Raw genomic sequence first — 21,804 nt, forward strand, 5'->3', positions numbered from 1 at the left:
CACTAGAATTTGCTTTTCCATGAAACATTTAGGCATTAGCAGCCAGAGTCGGTTGTTTAAAGATAGCAAAAGAGACAACCTATTCAAACTACTAAATATTGAGAGTCCTCAAATTTTATAGATCTCTTATATACTTATATGTTATGTTAAACCTAAATAATATATATGAACCACTTCAGACTTCTAAATATTGAGAGTCCTCAAATTTTATAGATCCCTTATATACTTATATACTATGTTAAATTTAAGTAGTATATATGAAGGGTCGAGGACCTCATTTTCATAATTCGCCTTAGAACCCTAGAATCTTAGGACTGGCCTTATTAGCAGCTTATTTCTTATTCTACAATTTCCACCACATAGTTGATGCTTATGAAATCTTGTGCACCCATCAAGCACCACACTAAGCATAACATATATACAGATTTAGATGTGATCAGTGGAATGTGTGACAAACCATATGTAGAGTAAAATGGTAATGTTATACAAAGATTAGAGTGTGTAGCATTTGCTTTCTAATTTATTCAAGAGTAACCCAAAATAAAACATTAGATGTTCTACATGCCCAACTAAGCTTGCTACATTAAACTCACTTCATTCAGGGATTGTTTCAAGCACTGGCATCCACCTTGTTGCAGAATTGTGATCACCATTAATTCCTGCAGCCTCTGATCTTTGAATTCTCATGAGCAGTTCCTCCACTGACATCTTCTTGGAAACCAAATCTTGAAGCTCTTTCTTTGTTATGATCACTTTAATTGTCTTTGTACAATTGCTTGCACCATCCATGGCCATTGAATGAGAACAATAATCTGCAGCCTGCAATGGCTTCACAATGCGCAAGTCCCTCTCATTTTTTGTCACAGCCGTCGGAGCCTGCAGAGACCTCTTTTTGGGTCTGCAAAGTGCTATGCAATTGCCCATGTGGGTGGTCAGAGAAATGAACGGATGGGATGCAAGTTAATAAAGAGAGGACTAAGCAAAACCGTTTCAATGGGGTCTTGGGTTTGAGAGGTTAGAAGTTTTAAGGGAACAAGTGAGCTACACATTTACGTTTAGTAGATGAATGGCTTGTTTGTTATAAATTGTGAGTGGACAACTCTACCTTTCTGTTACAAAAGGGTATAAATTAATTAATTAATTTATTTTCATGGTGGATTTGGATATTAATTTGCGAAATCCGAAAAAATGAAATTACGATTTTTTTTTTGGTAAAGCGACTATATATTTAATGATGAAAAATCTGTAATCTAATAACGATAAATTAAACGAATTAATATCCAAAAAACAAAAAATAGCTACATACCATATAATAGTTGTATGTTAAAAACTTTCTAAAGTCAAAAAAAAACAAGTAATAGAATGTATAAAATAAAGGCTCAAATAGTCAAATGCTCAATAGTGATTTTGCTATCTCAATTATGACTGATGTATCAAATTGTTTCTAGCAATATATAAATAAATTGCTAGAAACAATTTGGCTACTAAATCTAAAATAAATAAATAAATAAATAAAAGGTTTACACCAGCATATAAAAAACTGATATAGGGATCTGGGCCATCTGGCACGAAAAGATTGCAGCTAGCAATATATAAGAAGCAATGTCTAAGAAGCACGTTTTCATTTGCTATAATACTATAATAGTATAATGTGATCCTCCCTTGGCCTTGGCCATGTGCTGGCTGCAGTGAGTTTGGTTGGATTAGGCCCACTACACGTAATACAAGGCCCAAACCAAAAAAATGACAACAAGAAAGGGAAAATGAGAGAAATTGGGTGATACGTCAGTCTCTTTTGGCAATGAAACCAAAACACAGTCACATAGATGACCCAACAAACACAAAAAAGCCCATACCCACAAATTGTAGCAAACCTATTTTTTAGATATACATTTAAAGCTCGATGCACACAAATCAGCCAAACCGAATAAAGAGAGTGCAGAGAACCCCAAATAATTGTGGCATTTAAGGCTAAGTGTTGAGTTGGAGCGACATGAACTATTTGAGTATTAAAAGCAATACAAGGGCCCTCAGTTAGACATCTCTAGATAAGCCATACCATTAATTGAAGTGGTTCAACACTACACCCTATCCGTCCCAAATACCCAATCATTTTGTGGGACAAAATTACCCTTCAACTTAAGGTCAAATTATCATTTTAGTCCCTATAGTTTGCCTCAATTTTCACTTTAGTTCTGTGATTTTAATTTGGGAAAAATTTTCAAAAAGGACACGTACTTAGGGGTCAATCTTAGTTTAGGACACCAGTTTGGGTTTGTGTTAGTTTAGGACATATATTTTGGGTTTGTATCAGTTTGGGCTTTTCCGTCACCTCTGTCAAATCCTCCGTTAAAAACAGACCACGTGACTTGCACCTGACTTATTTTAAAGGGCAAAATTGTCACTCCCTTGCTTTTAAGACAGATCCAACTGCAAGCATCTACCCCGTTCGTCTTCCCGCCACAGAACATAGAATCCCTCCAATTTTCTGGGATTTCCCCCTAAAATCTGACCTTAAGAATAAAATAGAGGTTTTGGGTTTTGAATAACATACTTGCGATGATGGAACCGGTGGGTCGGAGGTACTGCTATTGTGGTTTTCCAGCTGCAAGGGTCACGGCTTGGACTGATGCAAACCCTGGTAGAAGGTTCGATGGCTGTTCCAGGGTAGGGTGTATAAAAGCTCTGTGTTTGTTTGATTTTCGTTACACATGTAGATTAATATGGGTTGTTTAGGTAAGTAATTTATGTTTTTATTTGCAGAAACCCAGGGGAGGATGTAATTTTTTCAGATGGGTTGATCCTCCCATGTGTGCAAGGTCAAGGCAAGTGATACCTGGTTTGCTAAGGAAACAAAGTTTGCTGGAGACACAGGTTGATCGAGGTCAAGCAAGGGTGAAGAAGCTCTGGTTTTGTTTGATATTGTCTTGGTTGTTTTTTGTGTTTTCCTGGATGAATGACAAAAGCAATGGACCATAAATGTTGAATGGAGTATTTTCGGGTTTTTGTATTTTCGGGTTGTTAATATTCTGGGGTTGAATAGAATAGATCAAGGCTATCCGTTTTGGGTTGATAGCTTAGATTAAGGCTATCTTCTTTTGTGTTGTGTATGGCCAGACATTTCAGATTGCCTTATATTGTAATGGCAATGTTTAAGTTTAAATGAAAGGATATTTTGGCAATTTGCTGGTCTTGGTACCTTTTTTTTGTTGGATTGTATCAAATTGGATTGAAGATAAACACATAAACCTCTTAAAGGGAAGAATTGACCATTTATTTTGCAACACCAAAAATAAGTTGATTTTATTCGAAATGCAAATGAGCCTTCTATTTTCAATCCAAGACAAGTCATATGGACAAAAATCAAATTAGACCTGTTATATATGCATTCAAAGGAAAGCATTCCAAACTACTTGAAGCCAAAAATGGTTCCATACATTGTGATCCCATTAAGTACAATATATAGCTAACATGACAATGTAAAATGTTTAACCAAAAGTAAGATGTTTAACCAACTTCACACAAACAGAATTCCAACCCAAAACTAAAATGTTTAACCCAAAAGCAGAATACAACATATCAGTATTGTCTTCATGGGATCCTCGACCTTAATGATCTCTTCTTGGCAGGTGATTTGAACCTTTTTTTGGGGAGCACAGAGGCAGTCACATTTGAAGGACAAGGTTGTGATGAACTTTGTGGCAAAATGAATGTTGGTTGGGCTTGTGGTCTCACAGAGGATGCTGGTTGAGATGACACTTCTCTGGTTTGGGAGTTGGATGAACCTGCAGATGGTGGTCTTAGTGAAGCCTTTTTTGATCGCTGCATTGCATGCCTAGACCTTAGTCTTCGAATTTGGGGTTTCTTTCTTACCTGCAAGCAAACTCAAGTCCATAAATAATGTGTTCTGACTGCAATTAAAAAGAGAACAAAATAACAAGGCTCTTGACTTAGATCACCTTCTTGGCTTGCTGGTCTTGGTCATGGCCTTGCTCTTGTCCATCACCTTCAACTTTCCTCTTTCCCTGCATACAGAAAGCAAAGCACACACCAAAAAGAGTCATCAGTTATTTTCAAATCTAGTCAATGAATATGTCAGTTAAGCACACACAGTCAGTTTGGTACCTTCTTTTGTACATCATTTTCTCTCCCACATGTCCTTGAATTGTGACCCTCCTTACCACATTTCTTGCAGGTAATGGTGACATCAAACCTTGTCAATTTTGTTGGATTTGGTGGCTTCTTTGGTTCATTTGAATCTCTGGCCCTTACTTTCTTGGGTCTTCCTGCTTGCTTCTTATAGCATGGAGGCTTGAGTGGTGGCTTTCCTGTTCTAATCCACTGGTCTTTCCCAGGCATAGGGTTAATCATTGGTGCATATGTTGCCTGGTAAGCAGTAACATGATACTTTTCATATGTGAATTCTTCAATTGTGAGGTCCCTGCCATGCTTCCAAATAGATGATATTGCATGGCAACAAGGTATACCACTTACATCCCACTGCCTGCAAGAGCATGTTTTGGGATCCAAATCAACTGCATACTGATGCTCATCTGTGATTACTTGATATTTTTTTCCACCACACCAAAAAGCCCTACACATACAACAGTCCTTCTTTCGTTTGTCAATTATGCCTCTAATCCTTGGCCCTAGTTGATATTTCCACTTCTGAGCTTGCTCTCTTCTTCTTGCAAAAAGCAACATTACATACATTCTCAGCCTCTCAAGCAAGGTAAGTATTGGCTGGTCCCTTGCTTTTAAGATTGCTGCATTGAATGACTCGCATAGGTTGTTTAGAATCAAATCACACTTTGCTTCTGTTTTGAAGAATGCCTTGCTCCAATTGTGTGGAGGCTTATCATCAAACCACTTGTATGCCTCACCATCTATTTCCTTCATCTTGTTCATCTCTGACCTCCACTTTGCCTCATAAGTTGACCTTGCTGCACTCTGAAAAATCTCTTTCAATAAGAGGCTCGGAAACTTTTTTCTGAAGTTCTCCCCCAAATGCTTGACACAATGCCTGTGTTCTGCATTGGGAAGCAAGTCCTTCACTGCATCAATTAAACCCTTTTGTTTGTCACTCAGAATCACATAATGGTGTGAATTCTCCAAGTTCAAATCCATAATCAAGTGCTGCATAAACCACCCCCAACTGTCTCTGTTTTCGATTTCCACAACTGCATATGCCAATGGAACCATTCCATTGTTAGCATCCACCCCTATGGCAGCCAAAAGCTGCCCCTTGTGAGGTCCCTTCAGGAAGCACCCATCCATACCTATTACAGGTCTACATCCATCAATGAAGGCCCTCTTGCATGCACCAAAGCATATATACATTCTCTGGAACTGTGGTTGATCACCAGGAAGAAGGTTACTTTGAATCTTGACAGTTGTGTTTTCATTCGTCCTTTGTAACTCCTCAGCATAATCCCACAGCATGCCAAATTGCTCCTCAATCTGTCCCTGAATGTTCTTGAAGGCAAGCCTTCTAGCTGTGTAGCACACTGTCCTAGTAACCTCTACATTGAATTGCTTCAAGATTTGCTCTTGGAAAGCCCCAACATCCCATTTCGGATTGGTCCTAAAATCATCCCCATATCTTTTAGCCAACCATTTTGCATTGATATGACAGTTATATCTAGGCCCTGTGCAAGTATGCTCATCAAGGAACTGTCTCACAATCACATTGTCACTCTTGTTATCCTTGACAGCATGGATATGCCAAGGACAGTTTGGTGCACACCCTACTCTACACCACTTTGCATGGTTCTTCTTAAAACTCAGCTCTCTATCATTCAATATGGAGTATTCCTTGATAGCTTCTTTGAATACCTCCATAGATGCAAAACACTGACCCAATGTAAATTTAGGATCTTTCATATCCACATCTTTTCTAAAAACAGTAAGCCTTGGTGGCTTTACCCTAGGTCTCTTCCTTGGAACATCATCTTCTTCAAAGTCATCTGATGAACTTTGTACACTCCCCATGTTGTCAGAATCAGCCATGTCCTCAGAGTCAAACTCACCAAAACCCCCACCATCATCATCACTATGAACCTCAGGGTCCACATCATCATCCCAATTTGTTTCATCTTCACTCTGCTCATAGTCACTATCCACATAATCAAAATCATCCTCATCTGTTTCATCCTCATCGTTTTCATCCTCACTTGCAGAGTTTCTTCCTTCACCATCTTCCTCCTCAGGCACCTCGGCATTCTCATCTTCATAACCTCCAACATGTACCTCTCCTTGTTGGTTGACTGATGGCTCTGCATCAAACTCTCCAAATGCCTCATTCTCACATGGTCCCTCATCAGCATTAACCTCTGGTCCCTCATCAAACTCTCCAACATGACAGAAATACACCACAGCCACTCTCTGAGGTGTTTGAAAACCACACAGTCTCAATATACAAGCATCAGTTATAGCAGCTACCCACCCCCTGTCTTCTGGATGTCCTGGTTCCTTGTAATAATATACAATGTTTTCATTGTACCCTAATAACTTAGCTAGACCATCCATCTCCAGTAAAGACATATAGTCAATGTTGGCATAATCCCCCCAAGTGATCATGCCACCAACATATCTCTTTTCACTACCATCAGCATTTAAGTTCACTAGCCTACCACCATGGTGAAATTCTAAAGTGAAATGGTCTGGATTACCTGCCAGAAATAAAGCCATGTCATGCTTATTAACAGTGTTCAAAGTCACATGCACTAATGTAGAACATGCAAAAATAAAGACATTATTCTAAGTAGTAAACCCTAAAGTAAAACAAAATCAGAGTCTAAACTACAATAAATACATTATTCTAATTAGTAAACCCTACGACATTCTTCTAATCCCCTTTACATTATTCTAATCCAGTAGCAATCCCAACATGACTCAAATGTTACACCATACCAAACCAGGAGTCTCATTTATACTACACCTATCAATATTTTACTCTACGCCCACCATAGCAGACCATGTGGGATTCCCATTACTTTCAATTATTTATTCAACATCTCTGGTCCCCCCATCTCCCATAAAGACAATAATGAAGCAGAAAAGGTCAAAAATGTTTGAACATATGGCGTGCACGGCCTAGCAATTCCAATAAACAAATGGGTCACAATTGACAAAGACAGTCAATACAGAACACAACATTACACAGACCCAGCCAAAAAAAAATTCTTTATCGATTTCACAGACCCAACATCACTTTCACAGGCCCACAAAGAGAATCTTCAAACAGTCATTTAAGGGGACAACTTACTGTATTCGGGTGGAACTCCATCTGTCCTCAGGAACTCCATTTCGAATCTCCACAGAGAATATCACTTTTTGTTGCAGCGGATATCACTTTCGCAGTGATTAGAAAGCCAAAATCCCCTTTACCCCTTTAATCGAAGAAGAAAGCGTCCAAAACCCTAACCAGCGAACACTTTTGCGCGACCAGATTGAATTCTAAATCATTAAACTGAATTCCCTTTTGTTTAAAGTTAATCTTGCAGTTGGATCTGTCTTAGGGTTTAGGGAGTGACAATTTTGCCCTTTAAAATAAGTCAGGTGCAAGTCACGTGGTCTGTTTTTAACGGAGGATTTGACAGAGGTGACGGAAAAGCCCAAACTGATACAAACCAAAAATATATGTCCTAAACTAACACAAACTCAAACTGGTGTCCTAAACTAAGATTGACCCCTAAGTACGTGTCCTTTTTGAAAAATTTTCCCTTTTAATTTTAACGATTTTGATTATATAGTTTACTAATAGTTGCAATTAAATGATAATATCTTAATTTAATTAAATGATTGAACGAAATGAGCATGTGAGAGGTACAAGTGAAGATATTTTTGTCTTTTCAAATGCCTCCACTTTGTTTTAGGGCACAAAAATATATTGGCAAACTACAAAACCGAAATTGTCAAAATTAAGACTACAATGCTAAATTAGAACTTAAAACAAATTACATGGACTAAAATCATAATTTGGCCTAAACTGAAAGCATAAATGAAATAAAATGGAGAGTTTCATTTTCATATTGTCCAAAATTCTATGACCCCTTTCGACTTGTTTCTTTCTTTCTTTTCAACACAAAAGTAGTCATTGGATTCCAATTTCTTGTCTACAATGTTTAGCCCACATTTGCAATTTAAAAAAGGCATATGCAAGCTAAAAAGATGCATATACAAGCTAAAAAGATGCATATGCAACTTAAAAATGTGCAGATGCATATGCATCCACAAAACGCTTGGTAGAGTATTTTTCCGTCTCTGCCCAGGCGTACAAAGATAGATTGGGTTAGAACTTAATTTTTTAATCGATTAAGTTTGTAGTTAAAATTTTTTCAAAAATTGAGTTTATGAGTAATTTATTAAAAATGTAATCCATTCTAATATTTTTTTTAAAAAAATCTGTCGACTGTATTTAACCAATAAATAGCCATTTTAACCCTTTATCATTTAAACAAAACATATAAATAATCATAAAAAAAAACTTTCTTAAATAAAACTTTAAGATACATTTTTTCTTGGTGACGAAACTCAGGGCGGTGGTGCATTCATGGCAGTGGTGGAAAAAGAAAGAGGATGAAGTGAGAGAAAATAGGGGGTTGAATGGTTGATGGCTTGATGTCAGTCGGTAAGAATTTAATAGCATAAAAAAATAAAAAGTTGCAATAAGTGTGTGAAGTTCAGGTAGCAAACTGAGATGATTTAAGTTTCAGGGAGCAAAGTGAAAAAAAAAAAATATATCTTACAGGGAGCAATGCTGTGAATAAGCCAAAAATAAAAAGTTGAAAACTCAAATATCAAATGTATTAATTATCCAGGTTAACTATGATTAGCCTATATAACACATCTCATCTTTATTTAAAGGAGGGTGGTAATGGTATACTAAAAATGAACTCTTAAATTTGTCATACATTTCTTTTGTTTTCTTTTAGTGAAGTGAACCATTCGTCCACATTTAATTAGTTTTGACCGTCCCTTTGAATTTTGCATCTCCCTCACAGAAACCAGCCGCTGACTGATTATTTATCAAATGTGTAGAGCAATTGCCTTCCCCAACGTAGCCTATAGACTTTGTCACCGATGAAATTGGAAACAAAAAAACAAAAAGAGAAAGAAAAAGCTCTCAAGAAACAAAAGACTGATAATTATTTTACGAAATGTGCATGGTAATTGTTGATTTATATTCATTTGAGTCAAGGTCAAATTTTATGTTAAAGTTGACAAATAACAAGTGTTAATTGGGTGCCGTCAGCATTGAACAAGTAACCAAATGGTAACAAATTAGCCAATCTAGCTAGCTTCGTCTATTTAAATGTTAGAGCTACCCTTTCAAGTCCCATAATATCCCCATATCCAAATTGATCTTGAGATTGCCTTTTCTGCTTCTTTTCTTCTTTCTTCTTTTTTTTGCCATTTTTGGGTATATATGCACTGTTTTCCGTAGGGAATAAAACCACAGATATTCACTTTTGGTATATATATATATAACTGAGAAGAATTTGTATCACAAGCCTTAACTTTACCCAAGCTCACTTTGAAAGATGGACAGTCACCAAAAACCTGCCAATGGTTTGTCCAGATCAAGTGATCAGAGTACAACAGGAAAGGTCATCACTTGCAAGGGTAAGAGTTTCAGTGTTTAATAATTACATGAAATGTTCTTTCTCATTGTTATATCATTTTTATCAAACACTAACTTACATGTTGATATATGGTGGTGAAGCTGCTGTTGTATGGAGTCCCGGACAGCCTTTTGTCATGGAACAAGTTCAAGTCGACCCGCCCCAGAAATTGGAGGTCCGAATCAAGATCCTCTTCACCTCAATCTGCCACACTGATCTTAGTGCTTGGAAAGGAGAGGTGTGCCTCTGAATCATAGCTTTAGTACACCTTATGCAAAAATTTCAGTTTATCTTGGTTTTCTCCAACTTAATCGATCCTCTAACTTTTATTAATTTTCTTGTTGTTTGTCGAAGAATGAAGCTCAACAAGCCTACCCCAGAATCCTAGGCCATGAAGCCGCCGGGTGAGTAGAGAGTATATCTCACATCGGAAATATGAATATATAAATCTTATGTCGTAACATAGAATGTCTGGAATCTCTATATTCATTGTTAATTGGTTTTGTGTTCGATGTTCTAACTTGTATGCCACATAATACTTGCTTTGCTTTGGTGATCAATAATTCAATATGCTATATTCATTGGAAAACAAGAAAAAAATTTATCATTGGATCCTGAAAACAATTTCCAATCTTTGTTTTTGTCTGTAATAGAATTGTTGAGAGCGTGGGTGATGGTGTCAGAGACATGAAAGCAGGGGACCCTGTGATCCCTATTTTCAATGGAGAGTGTGGTGACTGCAGCTGCTGCAAGAATCAGAAAACTAACATCTGCAACAAATTTGGTGTAAACCCATTTAAGAAGGTGATGAGTAACGATGGCAAATGCAGGTTTTCGACCAAGAATGGAAAACCCATATACCATTTTCTCAACACATCAACTTTCAGTGAATACACAGTCCTGGAATCTGCTTGTGTTGTCAAGATAGACTCAGAAGCGTCCCTCAAGAAGATGACATTGCTGAGTTGCGGTGTTTCAACTGGTAAGAGATTCGTATGTTATACAAACAAATCTAATTCACAAATTTAAACTCTAATATGAAAAAATTAACGAACAAAACGTCTTCAAAAAGTTAAAGAAAATGACTATATACATACAAATTTGTACTGTATATTTTTTGGTGCATGTGTTGGCTAGTTGATATCATAATCTAATAATAGAACTTGGCCTGCCCTCAACTAAATGTTTATGCTTTTAGTGTTGAGTGAACTCTCAAAGTGCTTAGTCCATATCTGACTTTTGTTTGTCTTGTTGCAAAGAGCCAAGAAAGTCAACAACACAGTATTCAAAATATGAGGGAAACTATGGGTGTTTATCTATTTATATGATGAAAGAAAGTTGAAAAGCATGATCAACAATTAATGCCTTGTCCCCCTCAAGGCCCTCATGGGCGGGGAAGCAAGCATTATTGACACACTACACATCTAACGACAATTATCATACTAAAAAAAAAAAATGAATATCTTAAGTATGATCTCTCAGTTTGAAGTTCATTCATTTCTACTAACTAATACATAATTTAGTGTATAAATTTGATGAGTCTTACATTCTTTTTCTCTCTTTTTAAATTTGAAGTTGGGAGGCTTTCACAGTTTCACTTAAACTACATATATATGTCTCTCTTTTTATGACCTGTGAAATTGTGAAATCTGATATAAATATATATAGGAGTTGGTGCTGCATGGAATACTGCTAACGTGCAAAGTGGCTCAACTGTGGCCATTTTCGGTTTAGGCGCTGTTGGACTTGCTGTGAGTTTATTTATTTTTCTTTCTTTCTTTTCTGGCTGCGTTGCTGTGATTTTCTTTCACCATCTTCATCACGCTTGCTTAACTCATATATATTAATACATATTGACATAGATATGACAGATGTCTTTTTCTCACTTTGTTCAAATTAAATTGTCGAAATCGTGCATGAATTCACGATATATGTACCATATATATAACTAAAAAAGCATTGACCCTCCGCATGCATTAAGAAAAAAATGTCGACTTTTACAATAAAACTATTACTACCAAGTACCAGTAGCATGTGCTGATGATCAAATGTTTTTTTTTTCAATATAAATATTCATAAAACAAGATCAAAGAGAAGATGCTCTCATTGTATACTAGACAGAAAGGTTAAATTTATTTTATATTGGACTATAAGATCCCACGTACATAATATTTTAAATATTTCCTTTTTTTTTTCCTATTTAATTGTCCAGTAAGATTTTTAATGAATGAAAGCCCTATATATTTCATTAGAGAGAAAGATAATAAGTCAAAGGAGTACATAATAAGTCTCAGCCCACTACTTAATTTTTAAATAAATATGGCCGTTTCATCACTTCAAATTCAAAAAAACAAGCATTCATATAAAATTCAGCTAGAACTATAAACAGACCATATGTCATCATATTGCAGGAGTCCAATTTTTCTACCTTTTTTTATTTATATAGTATTTGTGGTTAAATTACATTTCTCAATATAAATTCTAATACTAAATCGTAAAAATCCCATACCATTGTTGTTTAATTCACAAAGACAATATCAGCACATAAACAGTGCTATTTTTGTTTGAAGTTGAAACAATTTAAACTTGAAAGATATATTCAGCTTTAATTTATATACATCATATTTCCAACTAATTAATTGCACCTGTCATGATCAGCTTCGATTTCCTTGATTATTATGAAATTGTCAAACTAAATGCAAGTTGCAATTGGGTCAGGTTGCTGAAGGAGCAAAAGCTAGAGGAGCATCTAAAATAATAGGGGTTGACATTAACCCCGATAAGTTCATCAAAGGTATTTATTTAGGAAATATGGTTTGACTTCTTACCCATGTAATTAACCATTCTTCTTTACAGTCTAATTACAATTTGATTTGTATTAACTTACAAGAAGAAATTGCTCATTTAGAAAGAAAAAAATATAAACAAAATGGACACATATCAAATGGTGATTGATTTGCAAAGAGTTTAAACATTTTCTCAAAACAATACTCGGTTCCTTATTCTCTTTACAAGCCAATCACAATTTGATATGTGTTGACGCACGAAAAAAAATTAATCATTAAAAAATGAAAAAAATTAAATTAAATTATGATTGACTTGTAAAAATGAATGACTTCTTACATGTAAAAAGTCAATCAATTTTGTTACCAACAACACATGCTAACTTAAAAGTAAAAACCATGCTACTGGCATTCACATATATATGCTTTGTACTACTATTTTTTATAATGTGAACATATATAGGCCAATCAATGGGAATCACAGATTTCATAAACCCAAGCGACCCTGGAAAGCCTTTGCATGAGGTTAGTGCCTTTACAATAATGTATTACATAATCTTCAACAATATCATACTATATAATATTTCATGAAGGAGCATGATTTTTGCTGCATTATATAGAAATATTAATGGCTGGAGATATTGTTGCAGAGGATCAGGGAAATAACTGAAGGAGGAGTGGACTACAGCTTTGAATGTATAGGCAACTTGGATGTTCTCCGAGAGGCCTTTCTGTCCACACATGAAGTACTTTACTCTATATGTCATTTTTTTTAATTAAATTTAACATTTAATTAAGGATTAATTAATCTCTGTGTTTTGATTGCAGGGGTGGGGGTTTACTGTGATATTGGGAATTCATCCAACCCCAAGAATGCTTCCTCTGCATCCAATGGAGTTGTTTAATGGTCGAGGGATTATTGGCTGTGTCTTTGGAGGCTTCAAAGGGAAGACCCAACTCCCACTTTTTGCCCAACAATGCATGCGTGGGGTCAGTCACTCTAATTAAACAAATTCACTAATCTCTCTTTAATTCTCTGAGTTTTAATTAATTCCTACAAATACAATACATATTCATTTCCAATTGTAATTAATTAAACATTTAAGTTGTATTAATTATTGCAGGTGGTGGATTTAGACAAGTTCATAACGCATGAGCTTCCATTTGAGAAGATAAACGATGCCTTTCAGTTGCTCATTGAAGGCAAGTCACTGAGATGTGTTTTACATCTCTGAGCCCTTTTTATTTTTTAATTTTAATTTCTCACAAAAATAAATAATCCCATTGTGATGTATTTTTCTTTTTCTTTCGATGAGTCGGTGTGATGTATTATATGGTTGTAATTGTGATTGGCTTGCACGGCATTACTATTTAATAAAGGGTAATTCTATTTCTATTATCCCCAATTACCCATTAACCCAACAAATTGATCAACCCGGTTGTTTTCTTTTCACATCTAATACACAAAATTAGAAATTTTCATTCGACTCAAAACAACTACAAATCTACAATCCCCCAACCATCTCTTTAAGGTGAGCTCTAACAATTTCTCTTTAATTATTGGATTGACTTTTGGCGAAGACTGTCATAGTCAATTAGTCACAGCTAATGCCGTGTAACACAGTAACACTTCATCTATGAGAGGGGGACCAAGGTCACAGTTTAGAAAATAAAACTTTCTAATCACAGTTGTATACACTTATTGGCTAGCAATCAAGGAATTAAATTTTGAGAGTTTAAAAATATAAAAATTTTGAAAGAAATTTCAAAAGAATTTCGATTTCGTTTAAAAATTTAAACTAAAACAATTGAAAATTTTAACAAAATTTCAACAATTTCAAAACCTCAAAAAAAATAGAAATTTCGAAATTTAAGTCCATGCTAACAATTTTCATCTAGATCAAAATAATATCAAACAAACCATAAATGCATTCAGACAAAAAAAAAAAAAAGCATTGTGATAATGGTGTCCTAAAACAAAACAAAAAGGAGTAGAATCCTCAAATACATCTGAAAAATGAAGCAGTACTAGGGTGTGAGTCAGTGAGTGTAAACATGCATGTAGAGAGTAATCCATGAAATATGAGCACACCTAGGCAACCACCAAATAACTAAAGGACCATTTCCATTAACTTACAAAGGACTGTTAAAAGGGTCTTCATATGTCAGAAACTACTTTGAAGCATTTACGTTTAGTCTTGGGAAAAGACCAACCCAAAATGAACAATAATACATGGAAAATATTAAATCTTCAGAAGCCTCGAGGTTTTGTCCAACTCTATATTCCAGAATAACATAAACATACCCTAAAATAACAAAGATCCAAGGCTATGAAGCCGAGGACAAGTATAGATAAAACAGAACGACGAGAGGCACGGAGAACATCTTTACATAGTTGTGTGTGTATTTAAATATATTTAACCGGAGCTGTAAATCAGTCTGGGATGCCAAAGATGATGACTCAATGTATGGGAAGGCGAGGAGCACGTGGACGAACAGGTGTCTTTGATGGACTTACCCTGCTTATCCAAGACACCAAAGATTAATAATGTAAAAATCAAATTTTATCTAGAAATTATATAATTCATAAGGGTGGGAGAAAAAATGGAAATAAATACATGATACAGCATGCAATCTAACCTTATTGGCAATGATCCCAACACCACACCACTACAGTTGAGAGCAGCAATTGCACTTTCAGCCTGCAGGATGGAAGCCATTACATTCTTATCAAATGCAGCAATCAATGTGGTGATCTGTTTTTGAACAGTAGATATCACTTGTTAACCTAACATAGCTTTTTGGAGAACAATGCATGCTATAGCTTATATACATCATCCAAGCCACTTTGCAAATCCTTTGATTCTACTTCTACTATATATCACTATAGGAGTCGGTAATGTGCCAAAGATGTGCTTATTCCTCAAACCTCATATGCGAGATATCACTAAACCTTGCACCCACTAAAATATTCCCATACAACTATCAATAATTCAAGCATTTGCCTTCTGTCCTGTGGTCATGATCAGATCATCTGAGGGGAGAAACGCAGTTTAAAGCAACAAAATTCCTCCCTCTCTCATCCCTGCTGTCCCAACAAGCCTACCAAAAATTCTAGCATCACCCACCAAAAATTTTGCCAGAAGAGAGAATCACAAAACCAGAGTTCCCTTGCTCCAGGCAGTGGAGTCGAAAGGCATCAGCCATTTCTCCATCGCATTTGGACACTTAACACCAACTGGCAATAACCGTTTACATCTTTACCAGGTCTCCAATGTTGGGCTTTGGCTGAAAGCAGCAACCCAATAAAAAAGACCATTTGGGAACACCCACTCTCCAAATATACTTTCTTTAGCAGGACTCAAGTTTGATACTCCAAAATTACTAGTTTATTAATTATAGCATGTTCCACAATGCACTAGAAAATTAATCTCTATGAACAAGACATAACTAATAGGACAGGACCTTATAAGAAGTCTCTCCAAGACATTATTTGGGATGTCAGAATATAAGGTACTGCAAATATAAGCAATAACAACCCACGGACTGGGGAGGCATGGAAGAACCAATGACAACTTCACTTTCCAATGTTGTGTAAACTATGTCGAAGAAAGGAAATGTTAACAAAATAGAAAAGATAGATATACTTATCAAAACCAAAATGAAGGCAGGGGAAAAGGGGGGGGTGAACACAAGGCACACAACCAAATTTAATAAGTGATCCTCTTGGAAACCAAGACATCAGCATAAGAGTGAGACATGGCATTGACAACCACTACTTAGGCAACCACTCCATTGAGTTTTAAATTTTATGACAATTTACCACATGAGGCTTCTGATTTTCAAATCTGAACAATTCCATGCAAATCAATATCTATTAAATTTATGTTCACTTCTATTGTAATTCAACTCCCTGATTCTCCTCATATGTTCAGATATACAGAAAATCCATGAAATATTGAGTGACCTTTGAGGATAAAATGGCATTAATTTCTAATTGAAAAGTTTGTTGGTTTTAGTTGTACCCAAAAAGTTGATGTAGGCTAAATTATTGTTTATAATCTAAAACTCCCTCTAATGTGTAGACCTCTCTCAGCCACTAGAAGGCCCAACACATGAAATTCAACTTATATTAGAAGGATGCAGGTGTAGGGGTTCGAATTCATGAACACCTGCTTTGATACCATGATAAATATTTGTTGGTTTATCATTGTTCCTAAAAGCTTAAGTTCTTAGTATGTGGGTCAACTATTGTTTTACAATCTAAAACTAACAATAAATGAACCATTCACTGGGCCTTAATGAAACTAAAGACCTAAAATTATCATATCCATCTCAGGCACATCAGAAAAAATGGAGAGGGACGAACTTCAAACACAAGTCATCTCTAAAGGCTTAACACAGATTTTCAAAGCAACCTCCTCCCTCTCCCTATCAGAGTCCCAAAATCCCCATTCATGCTAATCATCAATCTCATTTCTTATAAAATAAAATACCTTCCTAAATAACAGATCAAACGCATCATTGAGACACATTAGTCACATTTGTCAAGTGAAAATCAAAAAAACTTTCAAAGGTTGTATACAAATCTGGCTAACAACATTATCAGAAAGAGCATTTGGTGAGTTAGAAATCTGTAGCTCATCATATGAAAGAGGGTATTTTTAGCTTTGCTTGCTTCATGTATAGCATTATCCTCACATATCCCTAGGTTGTTCTAACGGCCGATGAGCTAAAACAACATTAATATTAAGAAAACAAAAATATACAGCATGCAGGAGTATGATAAATAAGCAATTACCATCACAAACTCAACAAAGGCAATGCGAGTAGAGTGGTGATAGTCCCCTAGCAGCCTCAGACGATAAACCTACATCAGAAGAGATGCCCTCATAAAAGGAGTCCAATATATTAACAGTACAAAGGAAACATAACATTGTTACCAAAAAGGAAAAAAGAAATATAACATTCAAACTTTTTAAAAATCACAAACCTCTCCACAGACTGATTCAAAAAAGAGCTTAACATCAGCTTGAGCAACCTGCACAAATCAAACCAGAAAAACACCCATTAAAACCTTTATAAATTGCAACTTGATCACATCGTTTACAAGCTATTCCAAGAAAAATACCTTTTTGTCAATATTTGTACAATAGATGGTTCTTGCACACATCTCACGTTCATCTTCAGTCTGAAACCAAAGTACAAATGAGTAAACAAGTTGCAAAGCAAGAAGCTATTGATTCCCTAAGGCTGGAAGTTTCTCATGTCCAGAAATCTGCAAGTGTCACAAGAGAGTTCACTCACCCGAGGCAAGAATGTTGGGTTAACTGGTGCTATAGCTGTCTTAGAGGGCAACACCCTAACAGGGTAGAATCCAAGCATTGTCCCTGCCAGATTCAAAGCAGCCCGTGCACCTTCTGCATAACCAAAAACCATTCACCAAATGTTCAATCAGTAACAATCACAAATCATAACCACAGCAAAATAACTCTTCAAACTTATGCACCCACATCCACATTACCTTCGTCAGTGAACTCAATAAAGGCAAAACGGAGAACAGAATTTGGGTCACCGCAAATTCGGCAGTCGACAACCTTCAGCCATAGAACAGGGCAATTGTTTAAAACAAGAATTTCCGATCACACAATCACAGAGCTCTTCGAAAGAAGACCATTACCTGCCCACAAGTAACAAAGAGAGCTGCAAGCTGTTCCTCTGTGACCTATGTCCCAAAAAAGCCACCACATTAGTCTCACATACACCAAAAAGGCAATCACAACCCAAAAAAATGCAATCCTTATACCTGTTGATCAATGTCAGACACATACACAGTCCTCCGGATTCTATCTTCTCGCTGTGCTAGGCTCGTCCTGCTGTTAATTCTCCGTTTCCCTTGATTATTTCTCTGTGGAAAACCCAGCCATCAAAGAATTTAGAATTCTCAATCCGGTAACAATTTGGTGGGTGACAATCCGGATTGAAGAATTTAGTTTTAAAAACATGTTCTAAAAATAAACTAAATTCTTCAATCAAGATTGTTCTTTTTTATTTTTGAGATGTGAAACCTGAGCAAGCTATAACCTCTTTGCAACTAAGACGGCCACAAACAATTTGGTGGCCTAATTCTTCTCCCAAACTTCAAACAAAAAAAAAAAAGCTTTAACCTTCATCCATTAAAGGATTCTCATTTTGGTGTTCTTTTTCTTTTCCCTTCATTTTCTCAGCAACCAAACACACAATCAAGAGGAAAATGAACACAGAGAAGAAGAAAAGATGTATATATATACCCGTCGACCAGGGAAGCCGTTAACCTGTTGTCCATTTCTGTTGTTATTTAGTGTAAAGTTAACAAAGCCAGCAGCAGCAGCATTGAGTCCATGGTTGTTGTTAGCAAGCGAGGGAGGCACAAACTCCTCCGCCATGGGGTTGAGCTTAGAGAAGAGCTCCCTCAGCTCCCTCATGTCCCGGTTGAAGCTCTCCTCCCCCGCCACGTCGTGATGGTGATGATTATGATGATGAAGATGATGATCCCCCCCGTTCATCTGCTGCAGCAAATCCCCGCCGTTGGATCGCGGATGATCGAAGCCGATCTTCCCGCCGCCGCCGCCGACGTGATCGAAGCTCCGCTGCTGAGCCGCCTTCAGGTTGTCGTTGCCGTTGTTGTTGTTTTCGCCAACCATCGCGTACAGGCTCTGATCGTGAGCTCTGAGAACCGGAGCATTGTTGTTGTTCTGCTGAGCCTCGATACGGTGTCGTATTGGACCGTTCTGCTTGGACTGATCCTGATCGTTGGATGCGCCGCCGCCTGACGACGGCTGATCCTGCTGCTGCGATGCAGCGGTCTCCAGGCTCCGATTCGATGAGGCCGACCCCACGCTCTTCCCCAGCTCCACCCCAGCATTCTCAACCACTGCCATAATTTTCTCTCTCCTTCCCCTCTCTCTCCCTCTCTCTCTTTCTGTGTTTTGGGTTTTTATAACTCTTCAAACAATGAGTGCTTTGATCGTCGATCAACACCCAGACAGAGCCTAAGAACAATCGCACCTCGAGATCACTAACGGAGAAAACGAAATGAAAATATTTAACCGAAAATAAAAATAAAAACAAAAAACAGAAAAACAAAAAGCAAATTCGGGTTTCTCCACAGTGTTTTTTTTTTTGGGGGGTGGTTTTTGTTTTGTTTTCTTGTGTTATTGTCTTTTTAGCAGTGTAGAGAGTCTAGAGACTGATGATGAGTGATATTCTGATCGATCTATTCACTCCCACACGGCAGCGTCTTAAAAATGGCCAGGCTTATTTTGTTGTTGAATGCTGACCGTTTGATTGTTCTCAACTCAGATTCTGCTCTATCCCCAAATTATCTCTCTCTCTCTCTCTCTCTCTCTCTCTCTCTCTCTCTCTCTCTCTCTCTCTCTCTCTCTCTCTCTCTCTCTCTCTCTCTCTCTCCATGTACATACATGCATCACTTCCATTCTCATCACATTTATGTTATGTAGGGGATGATGAGTATGATGATGAATGGATGATCATACACACACACTCACTCATACCAACTCACACCGTAGGTGAATTACATATGGCCACGTGGCGGAATTCTATTGGCGGATGAGGAGGAAGGGCAGGCAATCATCAATCTCTTTTTCTTTTTTTTCTTTTTTTTCTTTTTTTGACCTTTACCATGTAATCAGACTATTTATCACGCTCCCTGCGTCGCTCCGTACTATTTCGATTTTACCAGTAGCGGCAGCGCACTCACAGAGACACAGTACCAGTCTACCAACGCCTACAATCCTACCAGTACCAGTCGATCTAGGGGTGTTTCCGTAATTTTACGTTGCACGCGTAGTAAATTAACCTTATCTTGTTTTGGCTTTTCTCATGCTTTTTTTGTCTTCTTTTTTAATTTAGAGAAGGTAAAAGTCAATTTTTTTAAATATATGTGCTAATTTCATCAATTTTATTTGTTTAACAGGGTTTTCATTTCTTTGTTTAATTAATTATGCATTCTTTCTTTTTTTTCTTTTTTTTTTAATTATTGGGCTCATGACCCAAACAAAAGAAATATTCTTTCATTTACCTTTGGTGATAAAGCATAATTACCTTGTGGAAAATAAAGGAAAGGACCTTTGGCTTCTCTTTTGACTCGGGGATGAGAGAGTTGTGTTGAATATAATAATGGAAGTAGAATCTTAAGTTCTTAACTACTCACATAAGAATATGCTCCCTTGAAATGAATATTGGAGCTTTGTCTTTTCTTTTCTTTTTAGTTTTTGGTTGCCAAGCCATCTATTTCATTCATGGCATGGGGAAGGGACTGTGAATTAGTTTAGGTTAATTTTGGTGTTTTGGTTATTGTGCATGACGAGTAAAGTAGATAATTGTCTTGAGTTTTAAATGTTCAAAATTTTAAATTTTATAGACCTCTTATATATTATTTTAGGCTCAAATACTATGCAAAATCTTTTAAAATTCTATTAATAATAATAATAATAATAATCTATTAAAAAATCATATAAATGTACATAAATGATAAAACCATGGTCGTTCTAAAAAAAATTGATTTTTGGACAAATTTTTATAGTTAGTCTCATACTCTCGAAATTTTACAGCGGGCCAGGTGCTTGTAGTCATCATTGTAACATCCATGGGGATTGGTTTAGAAGGAAAGCTTAAACTTTTGTAATGAAACAAATGATGGTTTTGAAGACATTGACAATTATGATAAATATATAGTTTGAGATTGTAGTTATATGAAAAGTTGTTATAGTTGGAATAAATTAATGATCATTTTTATTGAATGATTTGTAGACATTGACAAATGGATGGTGACTCAGTAAGTAAAATTAAATATTGAGTGCAAATTTGCTCACCACCTCTAAAAGTGGTGAGCATCACCACTTTATCTATAGGATGACATATGTCATCTAAATTAACTCTAATTAATAATTTTAATTTAATAAATTCTGATATAATAATGAGGTGAGAGAAAATCACTTTATTTCAAAACTTACCTGTCTTTTTCAATTCTCACGCAGTCATGCTCTCTCTCCCCTTTATTTTATTTTCCTGATTTTGCTTCTTGTTTTTTTGTTCTTCTCTTTTAGTCTGCTTTAAATTCTTAATTTTGAATAAAAAAACTACATGAAGTTTCCATAGGCTTCTTACATGAAGCCCAATATATCATAATTTTACAAAACACATAATATTACCGACCCAAAAACATTGTTGTTACAATGCAACACAACTATGCTAAAGTTAACATATCGGAAATCATGTGTAAAATATATTTACAACTCTTCTTTTCAAACACTGCATCAAATTGAGCCTGAAAAATTTAACTGACGAGATAATCCTTGAGTTGTTGGTTGAGTGCTTGTACTTGCCTACCAAAT

General features: G+C 36.3%; 3 protein-coding genes across 3 annotated transcripts; 1 reads left to right on the forward strand and 2 right to left on the reverse strand.

The window, feature by feature from the left end:
* Positions 1-5,010: 5,010 nt before the first annotated feature.
* Positions 5,011-7,307, reverse strand: LOC147274369 (uncharacterized; the record flags this gene model as incomplete). Its single annotated transcript, XM_086228329.1, has 2 exons — positions 7,268-7,307; positions 5,011-6,671 (listed from the first exon to the last, which is right to left on the reverse strand). Coding segments are annotated over exons 1-2 (1,701 nt in total), but the record flags the coding sequence as incomplete, so codon positions are not given.
* Positions 7,308-9,339: 2,032 nt separating this feature from the next.
* On the forward strand, positions 9,340-13,803 carry LOC147274370 (GroES-like zinc-binding alcohol dehydrogenase family protein). Its single transcript, XM_086256071.1, has 10 exons — positions 9,340-9,627; positions 9,728-9,864; positions 9,981-10,030; positions 10,280-10,608; positions 11,295-11,377; positions 12,345-12,420; positions 12,873-12,934; positions 13,060-13,155; positions 13,238-13,399; positions 13,534-13,803. Exons 1-10 carry the CDS (start codon positions 9,546-9,548, stop codon positions 13,642-13,644), a joined length of 1,188 nt encoding a protein of 395 aa, XP_086112197.1. The 5' UTR covers positions 9,340-9,545; the 3' UTR covers positions 13,645-13,803.
* A 714-nt stretch (positions 13,804-14,517) lies between these two features.
* Positions 14,518-19,747, reverse strand: LOC147274371 (polyadenylate-binding protein-interacting protein 12-like). Its single transcript, XM_086257062.1, has 10 exons — positions 18,700-19,747; positions 18,216-18,317; positions 18,090-18,134; positions 17,934-18,006; positions 17,717-17,829; positions 17,541-17,600; positions 17,403-17,450; positions 17,211-17,279; positions 15,050-15,111; positions 14,518-14,928 (listed from the first exon to the last, which is right to left on the reverse strand). The coding sequence occupies exons 1-10, from the start codon at positions 19,327-19,329 to the stop codon at positions 14,871-14,873; spliced, it is 1,260 nt and encodes a 419-aa protein (XP_086113188.1). The 5' UTR covers positions 19,330-19,747; the 3' UTR covers positions 14,518-14,870.
* Positions 19,748-21,804: the final 2,057 nt, after the last annotated feature.

This window comes from Dryas octopetala, chromosome 9, assembly GCF_963921425.1.
Source record: "Dryas octopetala chromosome 9, drDryOcto1.1, whole genome shotgun sequence".
In the NCBI taxonomy this organism is placed as follows: Eukaryota; Viridiplantae; Streptophyta; class Magnoliopsida; order Rosales; family Rosaceae; genus Dryas; species Dryas octopetala.

Bases quoted from the DNA above. Each gene is read 5' to 3' on its own strand.
- LOC147274370 (XM_086256071.1), top strand. From the start codon at position 9,546: ATGGACAGTCACCAAAAACCTGCCAATGGTTTGTCCAGATCAAGTGAT. The intron at 9,865-9,980 runs GTGTGCCTCTGA...TGTTTGTCGAAG, and splicing joins TTAGTGCTTGGAAAGGAGAG to AATGAAGCTCAACAAGCCTA. The intron at 11,378-12,344 runs GTGAGTTTATTT...CAATTGGGTCAG, and splicing joins TAGGCGCTGTTGGACTTGCT to GTTGCTGAAGGAGCAAAAGC.
- LOC147274371 (XM_086257062.1), bottom strand. From the start codon at position 19,329: ATGGCAGTGGTTGAGAATGCTGGGGTGGAGCTGGGGAAGAGCGTGGGG. The intron at 18,318-18,699 runs GTATATATATAC...GGTTTTCCACAG, and splicing joins ACGGCTTCCCTGGTCGACGG to AGAAATAATCAAGGGAAACG. The intron at 17,451-17,540 runs GTATTTTTCTTG...TGATTTGTGCAG, and splicing joins GTACAAATATTGACAAAAAG to GTTGCTCAAGCTGATGTTAA.